This window comes from Leguminivora glycinivorella, chromosome 14 (genome assembly GCF_023078275.1).
Source record: "Leguminivora glycinivorella isolate SPB_JAAS2020 chromosome 14, LegGlyc_1.1, whole genome shotgun sequence".
NCBI lineage: Eukaryota > Metazoa > Arthropoda > Insecta > Lepidoptera > Tortricidae > Leguminivora > Leguminivora glycinivorella.
The window spans coordinates 11,233,691-11,250,110 of NC_062984.1; the positions used below are offsets into that span (position 1 = coordinate 11,233,691).

Below are 16,420 nucleotides of genomic sequence, written 5' to 3' on the forward strand. Positions count from 1 at the left end.
TTCAAACATATCAGATAGTAACGCTTTATCACTTTCTTCTAGTCTGTAAACAGGTAGAAGTATACATATAGGATTAAGTACATACCTAGGGACTCCAAACACACTAAAAACGTATTTAGCAACCTAAAAACACTGCTAGGTTACGTAGAGGAGCTGGGATGGCTTGAGTGGTTAATTGGGTATCCACCTCGTTTTGTAACGCAAAATTTACGGATTTTTCCCTAACTAACGTTTTATCACAGCATCGTAGAAGTTTTCAGTTCCGTTTTCGTTTATTAAGCTAACTATAATATAATGTCCTACGCTAAAACAATAAGAACTGCAATAAAACAGTAAGAGCGTGAAAAGACTGGGAAATGCTTGCATAACTTTGATTTGCATTTCTAGAAAGTTTTTGTAAAAATTACCAACCTAACTATTCTAATTTGAATATTTACAAACAATTGTAGACTTGAGAATTTTAACAGCGCCTCTGCAACATTTTATGATTCGTGGCGAAATCATTTCCCAAATTATAAGATTTAATGACAGCTATATAGCGACGTTTTTTTTATGAAATAGGCAGCAAACGAGCAGACGAGCCGCCTGATGGGAAGCAGTCATCGTCGCCCATGGACATAAGCAACATCAGGGGAGCCACTTATGCGTTGCCGACCTTTGAGAACCCTAAATACCTGCTTCTTGAAGAACCCCATGTCATAGCGCAAGGGGAACACCAGTTAGTGAAGATTTTTCATTTTGATTCGCCATGGAATCGAAATGTAAATTTTATATTAGAATCAGAAATATCACGAGTAAACCTTGAAACCTGATAGTGAATCGGTCGTCACGTACCTACTTTGTCACGAACTGTATATTTTAAGTATTTTTCGAGATTTATGAAAATTTTTACTTTATTTATGAACTGTGACCTGTGACTGACCTAATAAATTATACAATTTATAAAATCGAACCACCTTGCAGAAAACCGCAGGCAAATAACGCTATACCATACGCATAGTGTGTTCCTTGCGCAGTTCCTGTGCAGGGGTGTTAGTCCGTTTTCACATTATCCGATCCGATATCGGATGTCAGAAGGATTTCAATGGAAAAATTCAAGATGGCGCCTGTAATGTATGGGATATCGGTCCTACATCCGATATCGGATCGGATAATGTGACAACGCACTTAGGGCAGGGGCGGCTCTCGGGGATTTCATCGCCGCGCTACAAGTACATGCGGGCGGCCGCGAGTTCGCGGCCTAATCAGGGGTGGCTCGCATTCTCACGGAACGCTTGTTCGCACTTTCTATTGTTACTATAAGTCGCGAGTTTTTTTAAAGGTTTACACGCGATATCCGCGTGTGGAATGGAACATTATGAATAAAATAGGACAATCTTAGACAGATCTACTATTGATTATGTCATTTATGGCCCACGGAAACGTTCAATCAGGCTTGTGACGTTGGGATTTAGACAAAAATATATAAAATAAATACTGTATATACCTAGAAAGTACCCAAGACTTGAATATAATAGCATAATATTTTATCTGCGTATTTTTTTTTAATACATAGGCAACCCTAGCGTCCGACGCTGCGCACGTGCGGCTCGTTTCTTTGTAATCATTTTGTAGGTATTTAAAAAGGCGGCATTTCGTGAACTTCAAAGCAGTGGGCCTTCTGTACTTGTACTATTATATATTCTGTGCGTAGGGTGGAACCTGGATTCCATAATGTGGGCCGTATTATTGTCTGCCAATGAAGTAGAAAAACGACGAATGTTATATTCTGAATATGGTTGATGGTTTATAGTTAAATCGTCCGGATGCGCGTACGCAGTGGGTCAAGGCGCCGCGGCCGATGATCGCGGTGAAGTAACCACCATCACGACATCGTCGGCTAAAGGGCGCTTATCGTAATAATTATCTGTAATCGTCTGTGAACGTGGAGATGTACATAATTGTTTGTGGTGATGTAACAGTTCTTATACCTACATAATTAAACATTTTTGAGATGCTGCGTAAGATACGTTCTCGAAGGAATAAATTGATGCTGAGCTAAGAATTACCCCTAAGATCACGAGTTTTCCTTTACTCATTTTTTTAAAGTCTGCAGTCAGTTTTAAGTACCACGGTGAGTTGGTGACAATTGTAGCCCGTTACAAGTCCTACAGTGAGACTTCACCGTACATTGCTTGTTCAACAAGTACCAATGTTACTTTTTGACTCAACTTTGTAACAGGCACAAAATCGGACCTGCGGGCCGATTTTTGAGTCTCACGCGTTCGAATTCAGAAAATTGTCACTGAAAATAATAAGCAAGTCACCGTTTACAACCGGTATTTTAGTGACAAAATCTCGTATATGAGATTCAAAAATCGCCCTCATGTGGTGAAACAGGCTACTGTCAGTCGGCATGACAATCGTTGACGCTAGACGCCGATCGCAACGCAGATTGACTCTGTCACGCTAATACGGAAGAGCAACAGAGATAGCTAGCTAGTTACGAAAACGATATTATCGTAAGCATTAGTGCATTTGGCTAGATGCAATGTTCATTTTAATTCAACTGATTATGTTTTTATATAAGATTAAGATCCGTCTGATAAAAGGTCGTGCGCTGTAGTCTAGCGACATGAGCAAAATATTTCGGGCAGCTGAAGGACATGCGGTGAACCGCTGCCCAACCTGTCGCGTGTCATCGGTCACTTTGGTCAGCTATGTAGGTCACCTGACAAACTAGAATCTGTTGTTATCAAATTTATCAATACATATAAAAATGTATAAGCAAGTCTATCGTGTACTTATGTTGTTACCTTTATTACTGCTCCCATCAGTAAAAAAGTATTAACCTCCGAAATCCTCGTGTTTAATACACCTACATACCTATTCCAAAATCTATTTCGAACTTTTATTACTGTATTACCTACTCCTTAGTAGTAAATTTAGAACCCTTGTTCTAAATTCAAAATCATGCAAATCAATTGCTGGTTTATGGGTGGTACGAGTAGGTTTCGAGGATGTAACATATTGGTGCTTTATTAACAACGGTAACGGGAGGTTTTTCTACAATGGCATTAACTACATACATACATAGTTGGTACCTACTTATGCACAATTATCTCATACTTGATAATATTGTAACATAATTATGGTCACAATGCCCTCATTAACAAAGCAAATAAGTATTACAGAACCATTGGGCCGTAACGGCTGTCAATCTGCCAGCGAGCCAAGCAGAACTGTCATCAGATCCGAGTGTCGCACGCGCAACGCCTTATGCTAATTTTGTTGCAAGTCGATAACGCGGTCACGTATGATCAAATTATATCGATGCTGAGTTGGATATAGGCACATATCTGATTGTAACAATAGATTATGCATTTGATATGGATTTGTTATGAATATTAATATGATCTGACAGATAATTAAAATTGTAAACAGGACTTAATCGCTTAATTAAGTTTTAAAACTGACGATAGAAGTACGCAGGAGCTATGTAGGCTGGACTCCTAGTTATTACAATCCGAATATGCCACATAATATAAAGCAATATGTTAAGAGGGTGTAAAGAGCGCGTTTATGTCGTTTACTTGAAAATCTTTTAGGTAATGTTGATACATTATTTGTGTGATACCGCGGCTTAGCACCACTTGCGTTCTCGCGCGCGAGTCCATACATCAAACGCGACTTCAAGTATGACTCGCGGGCGAGAGCGTAAATTGTGCTAGACCGCGTTTAGAAATTAGAGCCCGATACACATTCGCAATAATCGCAATATCGATACTATTCGGACACAGTTAGTAGGTATTCAATCAAAGTAAACGATATTCGCATCATTAAGAGAGATTGATAACCGATTTCAAAAAAAGGAGGAGGTTTTCAATTCAACTGTTTTTTTTTTAAGTAAGCCTTTGGTAACTTTGTTTGTTTTCTTACTGCAATTCTAATTTGAATGTTCTATCTATTTGTGATTAGTATTACCTACAAACGATATTCGAATCATTAAGAGAGAGTGTTAACCGACTTCAAAAAAAGGAGGAGGTTTTCAATTCAACTGTTTTTTTTTTAAGTAAGTCTTTGGTAACTTTGTTTGCTTCCTTACTCCAATTCTAATTTGAATGTTCTATCTATTCGTGATTACTGATTAGTATTACAAACTAGAGTGATTTATACGCTGCAAATACAGTCAATATGGTAATAATCCGTCCTATTTGGTCACCGGCACCGCGCGCGCCCGGCCAGAACCGATGATGCAACTTCCACTCCCCGGGTTTAATATCTTCGACATGCTCTAAAATATGCCACTTATTTCTACTTGTCGCATTTTGCATAAAGATTTTGTAACTTATCAAGTAAGTCACGCTTTGGCTGCTTTACGTTACTTTGTAGGTATCGTGTTCGGTGATTTTAGTTGAGAAAGTGGTTTTAGAAGGGTTGTACAGTCAGCAGCAGAAGTTCGGGCAAGGTGTTCACAATGATCCTAACACGTTCTTATTGTCTTAAAAATAAGATCGTGTCAAGTTCATTATGAACACCTTGCCCGCTACGGAACTTCTGCTGCTGACTGTAGGTAGGTACTGTAAATATAAAGATTTATGGGTTATGCGAATGAAGGTAGCAATTATATGTAAAAAATATCCCCCTACTCCTTAATTAAATTACAAAAACTGGTAAACCAAGATACATGATAATATTTTAAATCTAATAATCGTTACACTATACGAAGTAAACGATTTCTGCGATAAAAATGCAGAAAGAGACGAGTTGTAAAATGCAAGGGACCATAAAATTATACTAGCCATACAGAATAAAGAAACAATCAAAAATACGTCAATGATCTTAAAATGAAAATCACAAAATAAATAAACTAATGAGTATCAGGATACATATAAGTTGCATTTTAATGCTGTAGTGGACTACACAAGTACGCAGCTCGCTAACGTGTCACCGAGCGATAAAACTTAGATATCTAGAAATAAGTTACCTAACTAGGTAATAATTAAAATTAGAAAACATTATTAATGTGAAATTGCACCCGCCAACGCAACGAAAGCGATAAAAAATGTAATGTCTGTTTTTATATCACATTGGGTATCATTTTCATATGATATGACTACTAACCAATGAAACCTTAGAGCCTCTAACATTTTTTCACGTGTTATAACACGTTACTCGGTAGAATAAGTTTCACGGAAAATGTATTATAACCTTTGGGGGCTGCAGGCGCTTTCTTCAGACAATTAATGTTATTTTCCGTGACACTTAGGCTGAGTTTCCACCAGAGATGTGCTACGCTACGTTTCTATGGATATCAAACACATCCACGTAGCTCAACTCTGGTGGAAATACACCCTTATAGTATTGAGTAAAGCATTTTAAAACTGATGATAGAGGCTCAGGTCGCATATTTCAATTGACTATTGACCAATTGTACCTACATTAGCATTAAATAATAATGATATGCTGACATGTCACGACAGTCATTTGGCGGTGCTTCGAGCGTCGGAGTTGCCTCACCCGTTACTGGTGCATGGATAATCGGTTACCGAGGGTTACGGCGGTCGGCAACTGTGATCTGGGTCAGTGGGCAACAGATGGTCTTAATCAGATGTCAGTGGCCTTAAGGATCCCTTAGGACCACCTCTCACTATTAGACGTTTCGCGAGCGTCGGCGGCGTCGGGTCAACTGTATGGCCTTACGCCGCGTCTTTTTCCGTACAGTTGGCCCGACGCCGATGCTCGCGAGACGCCTAGTGAGATGGGGCCCTTATAAAGGGACTAATTACATGTGACTATCCATCCAGTCTTTTGGCAATGCACCACCGCGTCCCACAGTTGCCTTACCCGTTTCTGGTGCATGGATAATCGGTTATCGAAGTTTACGGCGTTCGATAACAATCTGGGCTAATGCACATCTGGTGACCTTAATCAAAAGTGTTTGGTTTTGAAGATGTTGTGGTTACCTGGAAGCTGGCATTAGGGACAGTTGGCGGCTGAGCGCGGGCGGATGCGCGCTGCAGGCCGGTCGCTGCGAGGACTGCAGCGCTGTTGCCGCACGCCAGGCACAGAAGTGACAGCGCCAGGAACGCCGTCAGGAGACCACTCCTGCGCAAGTAAAATACATTAGACCATTATAAATTCACTGTACCGGTACTTACTAGCGTCTATACAGTCTATATCTCAAGGATCATAAGAAGACTGCTTTAACAAGGTGACAATAGTACAAGTAAGTGTATAACTTGACCGGGAACTGTCTCATTTCAAACATACACTTGGGCAACCATGCTGTTTTATACCGAACTAGCTCAACTAGCACTAGCAATCTAATAGCACCAAGAGTTTTCTCTGTTATTCTTACAGACTATACTGACAAATTGTGTTTGTCTGACTATACTGGCAGATGACAAAGAGGATTCAATTCAAACATCTTAAATGTGACACGTATCGGATGGACGTATTATCAACGGCTGAATCTGCTGACTGTATTTTTATGTCTTACAATGCGATTGTGTTTGTTTTTATTGTTTACGATTGATTATAATCCACAGGGCCAACGATGAAAAGGTTTAGTAGGTACTTTATTTTTTGATCTTACTATAGTAACTAAGAGCGAACTAAATATATATTGATCGAATAAATTGATCAAAAGTTGAATATGGCAACATCACCCTGATAGAAAAGTGAGGGATAAAACGACGGAGCGCCGTTTATTTTGACGTCTCTTTGCGATAAAGACACGACACTACATAATGTTCGATTATTATGATTACGATTATGATAATTCGGAGTTAAGCCTTCTGGATCGATTTCAACAAGTAGGTATAGTTATATAGTAGGTACTTTATAGAAAACTAATTTTGTTAAGATAAATGATCATCGTAATTATGAAGTACAAATAGCAAAATTAAGTTGTCAATTAGAATAAAATGGAAACGGTCGTCCGATGAAAAGAACGCATCCGTGCGGAGCTTCCTTGGTTCTGTGCTGATCTCTTCGTACTTTTGAAAAAGTTGGAAGAAATAGAACGTATCTCCTAATCAGAACAACGCCGAAATAGAAAGCGAAATTGTAGGTACGTTCGTATGATGAATAATAAAAACTCACTGAGTTCAAACTGCCTGTCAAAACATTGAGAAGAATCGGCGGAGCGAAGAATACATATTATTATTATTGTTTCTAATGGGGTGGCAACGCGCATGTGACACTGTTTGAGTTGCAGGCGTCCATAGGTTACGGTGATCGCTTTACATCAGGCGGGCCGTATGCTTGTTTGTCACCGACGTAGTATTATTAAAAAATATGCTATAGTCAACCAATTGGAAATTTAGAACCCTAGGCCACTGAACTATGTCAATAGTGATGTTATTATTCAGATTCAAAGACATATGTAACTCCGTATAGACGGATAAGGTCTAAGAAAAAAACGTACCTCAAAGCCCTAGAGAAAAAGTTACGGTGACCTAGATGGCGTTACACCCTTGGGGAACGCTCGGCTAGATGGCGCTAATATTAATATTTGACATTTTAACACATATCAAGTTAACAATATGGGCCAAATTGTCAAAATTGAAGTTCAAAAGTTTTAAGTCTGTGTCGAGAGATGGCAGTCTATGCATTGTGATTACACATTTCACTTTGACAGTAACTAACTCTCTATAATACTCGATTGTAAGAAATCTCTTTGCTCAGATTGTAAGAAATCTCTTACTGCTTGTCATTTTGACATGGTTGTACAGTGGCCTAGGGTTCCAATTGGTTGACTGTACTTGACTACTTGAAAATACTAAACAATATGAATGATTAAAAATTATAAAAAAATATTTTGACACAATTAGATGTATAAATTGTAGCCACAACTACCTAGTATGTTCTATAGTTAGATTTTAAAATAATTGTGCAGTAAAATATGTTTAATATGGTAGAAAGTAGGTATGTGTGAAAGAGGGAAATTGGGAGAGCGTTTGTTTGGAGATGAGATCGTATCTTTTTAAAACAAAACAGAACTAAATAAATGATAATTTGATAAGCCATAACATGCATGCATAAGCATGTGAAAACAATAAGCTGATTTAGCTGATATGTATAGACATCCATACTAATATTATAAATGGGAAAGTATGTGTGTCTGTTTGTTTGTCCGTCTTTCACGGCAAAACGGAACGACGAATTGACGTGATTTTTGAAGTGGAGATAGTTGAAGGGATGGAGAGTGACATAGGCTACTTTTTGACTCTTTCTAACGCGAGCGAAGCCGCGGGCAAAAGCTAGTACATTTATATATAGAACAGGCACTAAAATACTTCGGGCAAATACAGCCACAGTACTGCATTAAGAAGCGGGTAAATCGCCCAGTTACTGAGTTCCGCCTGCAAAAATAAACCATGATAGACGGCGTTACGCTCACTTGCGCACGAGATAAGAACCGCACTGCTCGCTGAGCACCTTAATCTCTAATAAAATACACTTTATATTAATAAAATCACGGAGTGATCAATAATGACATAAAATGCTGCTATTTAGGACCCCTGAATAAGTTAAGTACGTATTAGGAAAAAGTAGAAGCTGCAGTTGGAAGAGGTTGACATCAATCGAACTTTCTTTGATTAAAGCGGGAAAATTCTGCTAAACGAATTTAGAGAAATGATAAAGTCTTAACTGAAATATGGTATACATATAATAAATATAGTGATTTGATCAAATCTCTGAACAGGTTTCGTCGCGAAAAGATAAAACAAGTTGACTTTATAAGCTCGTTTCGTCAACTTACTGTTGTGGTTCAGGGATTTTATCAAATCGCTAAACAAATCTAGTGAAATGACAAAACGTGCCATGTCTATTGGCCGATTTTGTGATTTCACTAGACAGAGTCAGGGATTTAGTCAAATGACTGAAATTTTCTAGAGAAATGATGAAATGGATTCGCCATTTTGACATCCTGCGTGATTTGATCATATCCCTTAGAGATTTGATCAAATCTCTGTTTTGGCCATTCCCCTGCGACATATAGATAAATACTGTGGCTTATATAGAGCATAGAGTCCTCTATAGTATGCTAAGAACACAATTCAAGAAAATCTCGAAGATCTATCAACAATTTCAACATCGGCAGTAGGCCTTTATTAGCAACAAGGTGCCAGTTAGTTACAACCTCGCATTAAAACAGTGCCTTATTTAATAATCTATGATCTACATACAACTTATACAACTTTTTTTATTGTCATAATAGGAAAGTTGGTTTCTTGAGGTAACGTAATAAACTTGGGAATTCTTACATGTTAGGAAATAATTATGGTCTATTTTAAACATACTTAATTTTACAGTGGTTCGTTCTTTCTTGTTTACTTCTTTTTCCATTATTATATACTATAAGGAAAGTCACGTAATTAAATTCAATTTAGTCGTCGATTATACAAAACACTGTTCTAGTTTTGAAGAAAAGTCTAGAACCTTCTTCTTTATAAAAATAGGCGAAGCGTGACATTGCAGGTAAAAATGTGATTCTAGCCAGAAGATCAGATTACTGATTCCATCTGCATCTTCAAATTAAATCGATGGGTCCTCATCAAGTTCTTCTCCAAACATCTGACGAAAATCATAATATGGATAATGAATATCCAGCCTTTAAGATGATAATAATCTCACCAACGGCATCATACACTTAACCGATCGCTGATGCATGGCTCCCATACATTTCCAATGGTTAATGACAGCCACTTTCCCCGGCTACGCCCTAATTGATGCCTGCCGCGATGGATGGGTGACTTGGCTATTAGCACCGGTGTATTATCGGATGGCAGGTAAGTCGAGTTCTAATCTTAATAATGCTAACGTATTTGAAGTGTACTTAAGAGAAGCTATCGCTTATACTATACAGAGAGTTAGCCACTGCAAACCACAGACTTCCTATTGCTAGGTCATACATATCATACCAAACAGGATCGAATATATGGAGAATTACTGTAAAACGTGTAGTCATCTCTCTGCCATCTCTCGACACAGTTTTAATACTTTGAACCTCAGTTTTTACAAAGTGGCCCATATGCTTAACTTCATATGTTTTCAATTGTTTTATTATTATTCACTAGTAACATTTATATCAAATATGGAATTATTACACACATTAAATTAAACACAATCACACATAAATCAGTCTTAATATCTAAAATTTCCCTTACAAACTAAACTATCAAATAAAATCTCCCAAATCCGATCCCTGCGAAGAATGCCCATGAATCCCATAATGCTGGCCACATTTCCCCGCTGGATGGCAATGCCAATCTTCTGCCCCAGCCCAGGAATGAACCAGCCCTAGGATCCCTGGTGGTTTTAAAATTGTCAAATATGTATTAAAATTAGCGTTGTTTAGGTGACCATACATTTATGTTATGTATGTTATTATCTGTCTATGCTGAGTTATATGTATATGTACCAGTGGCGGCTGGTGAAAATTTTTGCTAGGCAACACTGAGCAAAAAGAATCCTACCTACCAAAGAAATAACTTCACTAGTAATCAATTTTAGGCAAGCCGGTGGGAATCGGCTTGTATGGACCAGCCGCTGCTGATATGTACGTAGGTACATATTTTGTCATACTAATCAACCTTTACTTTGGGACCAACCTCGATGACGCGATTGTGAATCGTTACAATGCAATTGCAACATTTAAGTTCTTGACCGGACGGACATGCAACTAGCACATAACTCTAAGATCTTTAACTACATAATATTATCTGTTCGTAATCTTGCTTGAAAGCTTCGTTCTCTTTCGTTCACACAATCAATCATAATAAGTATTAAAATGCATTATCCTTGGTCGACTTTATTCCGTTTCAATAAGCATCAAAATACGGTTAAAAAATCATCACGACAGACATATGGCTAACTCATTACAGTATATGGAACCGGTCATTTCTTTTGCACTGAAGAAAAACATCGAACTGTTATGAGAAACTGTTATTTACGTGGCCGTGGCAATTTATGTATTTTACTGTTTGATATTTTATAACTTATGTTATATGTATTACTGTACGTTCCAAGTTTTTCATCTTGCACATTAGGAACGACTTGGGAACACACTGGAGCACTGGACTCGTTTAACATAAAAGGAAAATTTTATAATTAGTTTGATTTGTGATTACAGGTTTCATAATTCAAGTACCGGTCATACCTATACCTACTCGTGTCGTAATATTATAAATAGGAAAGCGTGTACTGTGTCTGTTTGTTTGTCTGTCTTTCACGGCAAAGGAGTGACAAATTGACATGTCATGAACTCATGATTTTTTAAGTAAGTAGACATAGTTGAAGGGATGGAGAGTGACATAGGCTACTTTTTGTCTTTTTCTAACCCATTAACTTTCCTAAAATGAGGATTGCAAGTTTGTATGGAGCATTCCGCAATTCTCGAATTTAACGCGAGCGAAGCCGCTGGCAAAAGCTAGTCTTAAATTTAATCGTAACAAGATAGACGACAGGCCATTCAATCACGAATCCACAAAATCATAACAAATAGCCCGATTCGTCCAAAGATACATCATCTTAATTACTTACATTCCATCCATGCCCAATACACACTTTTATCTTTTAAAATACACGTTATAATGATCGAGTTAAGATTCTTTTTCCATTGTTTACTGATGGTAATGGATGGAATATAGGAGAAAGCCTGAACGCGCAACTTACTCGGATCTTTATTAAAAATCGCTGTTTAATTTCCGAGATACGAGATGTTAGCAATAAACAATATTATTCTCGTGTGTTTTCCGATAAAACCGTAGGTTGAGATACAGGTAAGTTGTCTTAAGACGATACGGTAGGGGTCAATTCTCCATACAAACGCTCTCGACTATTTCCTCCCTGGTTTTTGAAGATAGAGCAATGATTTTTTCAACACAGATTGTTATTATTTTTATCTGTGTCGGACCGTTTTGATTTTTTTGATATGCTTTTTAAAGACTCTAGAGCCAATCAAAAATTTCCAAAAACGGACTTTTTCATTGTGGCGCAAAAAAGGTGTGATAATCAAGATTGGTAACAATTAACCAAAAAAGCTAAACGGTCCGACATAGATTATTTCATTGTTATTCAGATTCTCAAATTTTGTTCCGATTGATTAAGTTTTGAAGGAGGAAAGAGTCGAGAGCGGAACCTCGATTTTAAAATTAAATTTTAACATCATTAGACAAACAACAATATTTGAAATAAAGGATGCTGATACGCAATAATGTGTTTTTCTACTCCTGAACTGTTATTCGTCATTTACAGGGTCGTGCATAGATCTTTAAAACCCTACATAAAAGTCTACTCCCCAAAGCCAGCGTCCATCGGCTTTCCGCGCATGCGCGCAGTATCAAAAAAACTGAAAACGCATTGTTTGGCTCTGTAACCATGGCAACGCATTGTTATAACGATACTGCGCGCGTGCGCGGGAAGACTTTGGGCAGCTGAGCTGACAGTGCAAACCTTTGCGTCAAAATACAGGAAACAGTGTGAATTTCACCAAAGTTATTCAAGAAAACTATTAAAAACTAAGTGCATGGTCGTAGAAAAAGTATTGTATGCAACGGTGTTTAACTGAGTCAAAAAATACTGCCGAAAATTGTTACCCACGCCACTCGTCTTTTTTAACCTTCTTTAAACGCCTGTTGCATAAAATACTATATCCTACATGCATTTCGCAATAAGATGTCAACTCAAAAATTTGACGATTAAAGTTGACATTTTATTGCAAAACTCATGTGGAATAACACATTATTGCGTATCAGCATCCGAATGTACAAATATCTACTATAAAAAAAACATTTAACTGTAACCAATGTAAATCTCTATCTCAAAAAGATATTAAAAATCTTCGAATTTGTAGGACTTGATCGAGAGTTTAGGTGGCGATCACAATAAATCAGAGATGGTCGCAGTGATACATAAGGCGCTACGAAGCCTTACATAGCCCCTAACCAAGAAGATGAAGAACCAATGTAAATACACCAAAATAAAGTACGTAGGTATATCGCGAGTGATGTGAGATATATAAATCACCAGTTATCGACTTATCGCGTAATCGGAACTGTTAGAAGCCATATCTTCGGCCCTAGTAGAGATATGTCACGTTAAGACGCTGCAGCCGAGCCGGCATAGCACGTATTCAGTACCCTTTAGCATTAGATTACAATGTAGTTAGTTTATCTGATAAGGTATATTTTTATTGGGTCCATATTGGCTCATATAAAATTATTTGTTATAAAATTATTGTTTATACCGATTTGTGCTCCGAATGATCATTTCTCATAATTTTACTTATCATAATTTTGTTTCATTATTATCAATTGTACTACTATCACTGTTCATAATAATCATTTAGCCGAAATTTTTTAATCATAAATTCTATACAAATATTTAATAACATTCATAATCTTGTGTTTAAGAAAATCATTCATCATATAATTATTTAAAAAGTTTTGGAGAAGTTCTATGAAAAGTTTGCGCCATTCATGGAGCTTTGCGCTTGGAGCTTTTACAATGACATATACAATTTGCATTAAAAAGTCGTTTCTGGTATGATAACGGTCAACCTAACACGCTCCTCCTCGCTACGCTCGTCGTCGCACCTAACACATGATTTTTGTTCTGTTAACAATAATATAACGATAAATTATATTACTCGCAATCATTATGATTATGACCAATAAGTATATAAGCATTAACATTAGTATAAACTGTATTTATGATAATAGTTATTTGTTATACAAGGGGGCAAAGTTGTATTTTAACGCCGAGTGTGGAATTGAAAAACGAGCAAGTGAAAGGATTCTATAGTTGAACCACGAGCGAAGCGAGTGGTTCGAGAATAGAATCCTGAACTTGCGAGTTTTTTAACACACGAGAAGTAAAATACATTTGCACCTGAGTGTAACACAAAACTTTTCCCCTCACTATAGCGAGGAAACTACAACGCAAAAATGCGTTTATCACTGCTTCCAGTAGTTCCACAGGTGGTAAATCATCTTTAATACTAGATTCACCTACTTTTATAAATTTTAAAACTGTTAATTTGACTTTATTCAAGGTCAAATTACTTTACCCACTAGTGGATAAAATGCGTTTTTACCCGCTGGTATTAAAGGACAAAACACGTGTTTCCGAGCTAGTGAGGGGAAAATGACATTATGAACATAAGTCATTCGAAGTTACGATAGTTATTAACATAAAATTGTTATAAGTAATGATCATTATAATTAAAATTGTATGAGAAACATTTTCGGACTACCAATAATCTTATATACCAATTTTATATGAACTTTGGCGCACCCGTTTTTATTATTACTCTTCTAATTATCATACTCGAGAGTGACATTATCATAATAACTAAGTGTATTTTCACATTATCCGATCCGATATCGGATGTCGGAAGGACTTCAAAGGAAGAAAATCAAAGACGGCCGATATCGGATCGGATAATGTGAAAACGGCCTAAGGATGTATGTATATAGCAAGGGGTGGGAGGGGGTGGGAGGTAAGGAAATCCACGTGATTGTGTTTAAACTGTGTTTGCATATTTTAACTTCTAAAACACGACGTAAAGCCCAGAACGTGCAGTACGCAACTGTCTTCTTCGTGACCACGGGGACAACGCCGCACTCGAAGTGTCGGAGGTTAGTTTCGAAATGTAATGGAGTCTCGTTTTAAAGTTAAAATTGCAATGTGGTTAACAATTAGCATTATGCAGCCGTTTAGCCTCCTTAATAAAATAACACTACAACAATAACACACTAGGCATACCAGCCCGCCTAGCCGAAGTGAGAATCGTTGACGACGTGACAATCAAAACGCAGTCTGTCACTCTACTAAAAACAGCGATAGGGAGAGCTACTCGTAGCTACGAAACGTACGCGTTTGTGACTTGGCTAGGTACCCTAAGCTATCTAGTACACATCACAATGCTCCACGATACGATCTCACTAATCACGCCGCTTACATCTCCGACTGATCTACAATGAGTGTGAGGCATAGCTGCAGTACAGTTAGTGCATCGTGACAAATGCCAGAGAAGTGTACATAAGTAACCTAAGTACAGTCAGCAGTGTTTTTATTTAGCATTTAGTTGAAATACCGCCGAAGGGAATGAATAAGGGGCCCATTGACTCGTGCGCGGATCCTGGAGCCTAAGTTGGTCATACAAATAGACCACGTGACCCCCCCCTGGGGCCCCGGGCCTTTACCACGTGACTCCCCCCTGGGCACGCAGCTGGATCCGCGCTTGCATTGACTATAAGTATTTGTAATTAATACTCCAATCAACGAATGTCTACAGGTTGACAATACACCGAGGGTAATTTGAGAGGATAGAGATGAAATTAACGTTATCCGGCGGTTAAGGGTCAATGCAAGCTCTGCTTGACTTGCGCTTCTGACTGTACTTGCTCTGGGCCGGCAGCGAAGAGAACAATCGTTGATGCACAGTAGCTTATCGTAGTTTTCTCTATACACCGTGTTTTTTTTGTTTTCCGTTAAATTCGACACGTCGTTAGGTTCATTAAAAGGAACTATCCTTTATATTAATTTTCATCGTTTTCATACATAATAAATTAATTTATTAGTGTGAGAGACCCATAAGATTTACATTCAAGTTAGTTTCAAGTGATTGACAGCACAATATGTCAAAACAAATAACATTAGGATTTGGTAAAGCCTGTCTCACACGTGTTCAGTTATTAGCTTAAATTTTTTAATAACTCGATAACCGTAAAAGTTAACACGCTTGTTTATTAGAGAAATTAATTAATTATATTTGATCTAAAAGAACCTTCCCTTAAAGTTAACGGAATTCAATAAAAACAGGGTGCATTGTACGATTTGTACGATAGTACAGTCGCCATCAGATATATAGGAGCGCCCGAGGTGCTCACAAATATCTGAACACGCCTGTATTGCCATAGCGTTAGAGGCGTGTTCAGATATTTTTGAGTACCTTGGGCGCTCCGATATATCTGATGGCGACTGTACTCTTCATTATACAGATTATACTGTGCTATTGTTATTCCGTATTGGTGTGACACAGACAGATACATATCGTTCGTCAAGGAGGGTCAACAATGTACTCTTAGCTACAGACCCAGCCGCCTAGCCGAAATGACAATCATGACGATCGAAACGTAGTCTGGTTCTGTCACACCACTTCAGCACGGGAAGCATGGTCGCGCGATAGACGATAAAATATCAGGCCGTCCCTATCGCACTTACAAATAGTGCGATAGGGACGGCCTGCTATTTTATCACTTATCGCGCGACCATAATTGCCTGCCAGAACAGCGAATAGAGATTAAGTGATTGTGACTTTGGCTAGGTATACTATACCCCATGCAATCAGTTACCGCTGTGCACTCGATTACGGCCGATTATTGTTATAATTCTGTTGGCCCTGATTGCTGCGTGCGCGTCTGTT

At 38.0% G+C, this 16,420-nt stretch overlaps 1 protein-coding gene across 1 annotated transcript in view; it reads right to left on the reverse strand.

Moving 5' to 3' along the window:
• Nucleotides 1–16,420, reverse strand: part of LOC125233228 — a 92,951-nt gene that overhangs the window by 67,085 nt on the left and 9,446 nt on the right. The window contains exon 2 of the mRNA XM_048139146.1: nt 5,946–6,087. Coding sequence (XP_047995103.1) covers nt 5,946–6,087 — 142 coding nt within the window. The remainder of the gene's footprint in view (nt 1–5,945; nt 6,088–16,420) is intronic.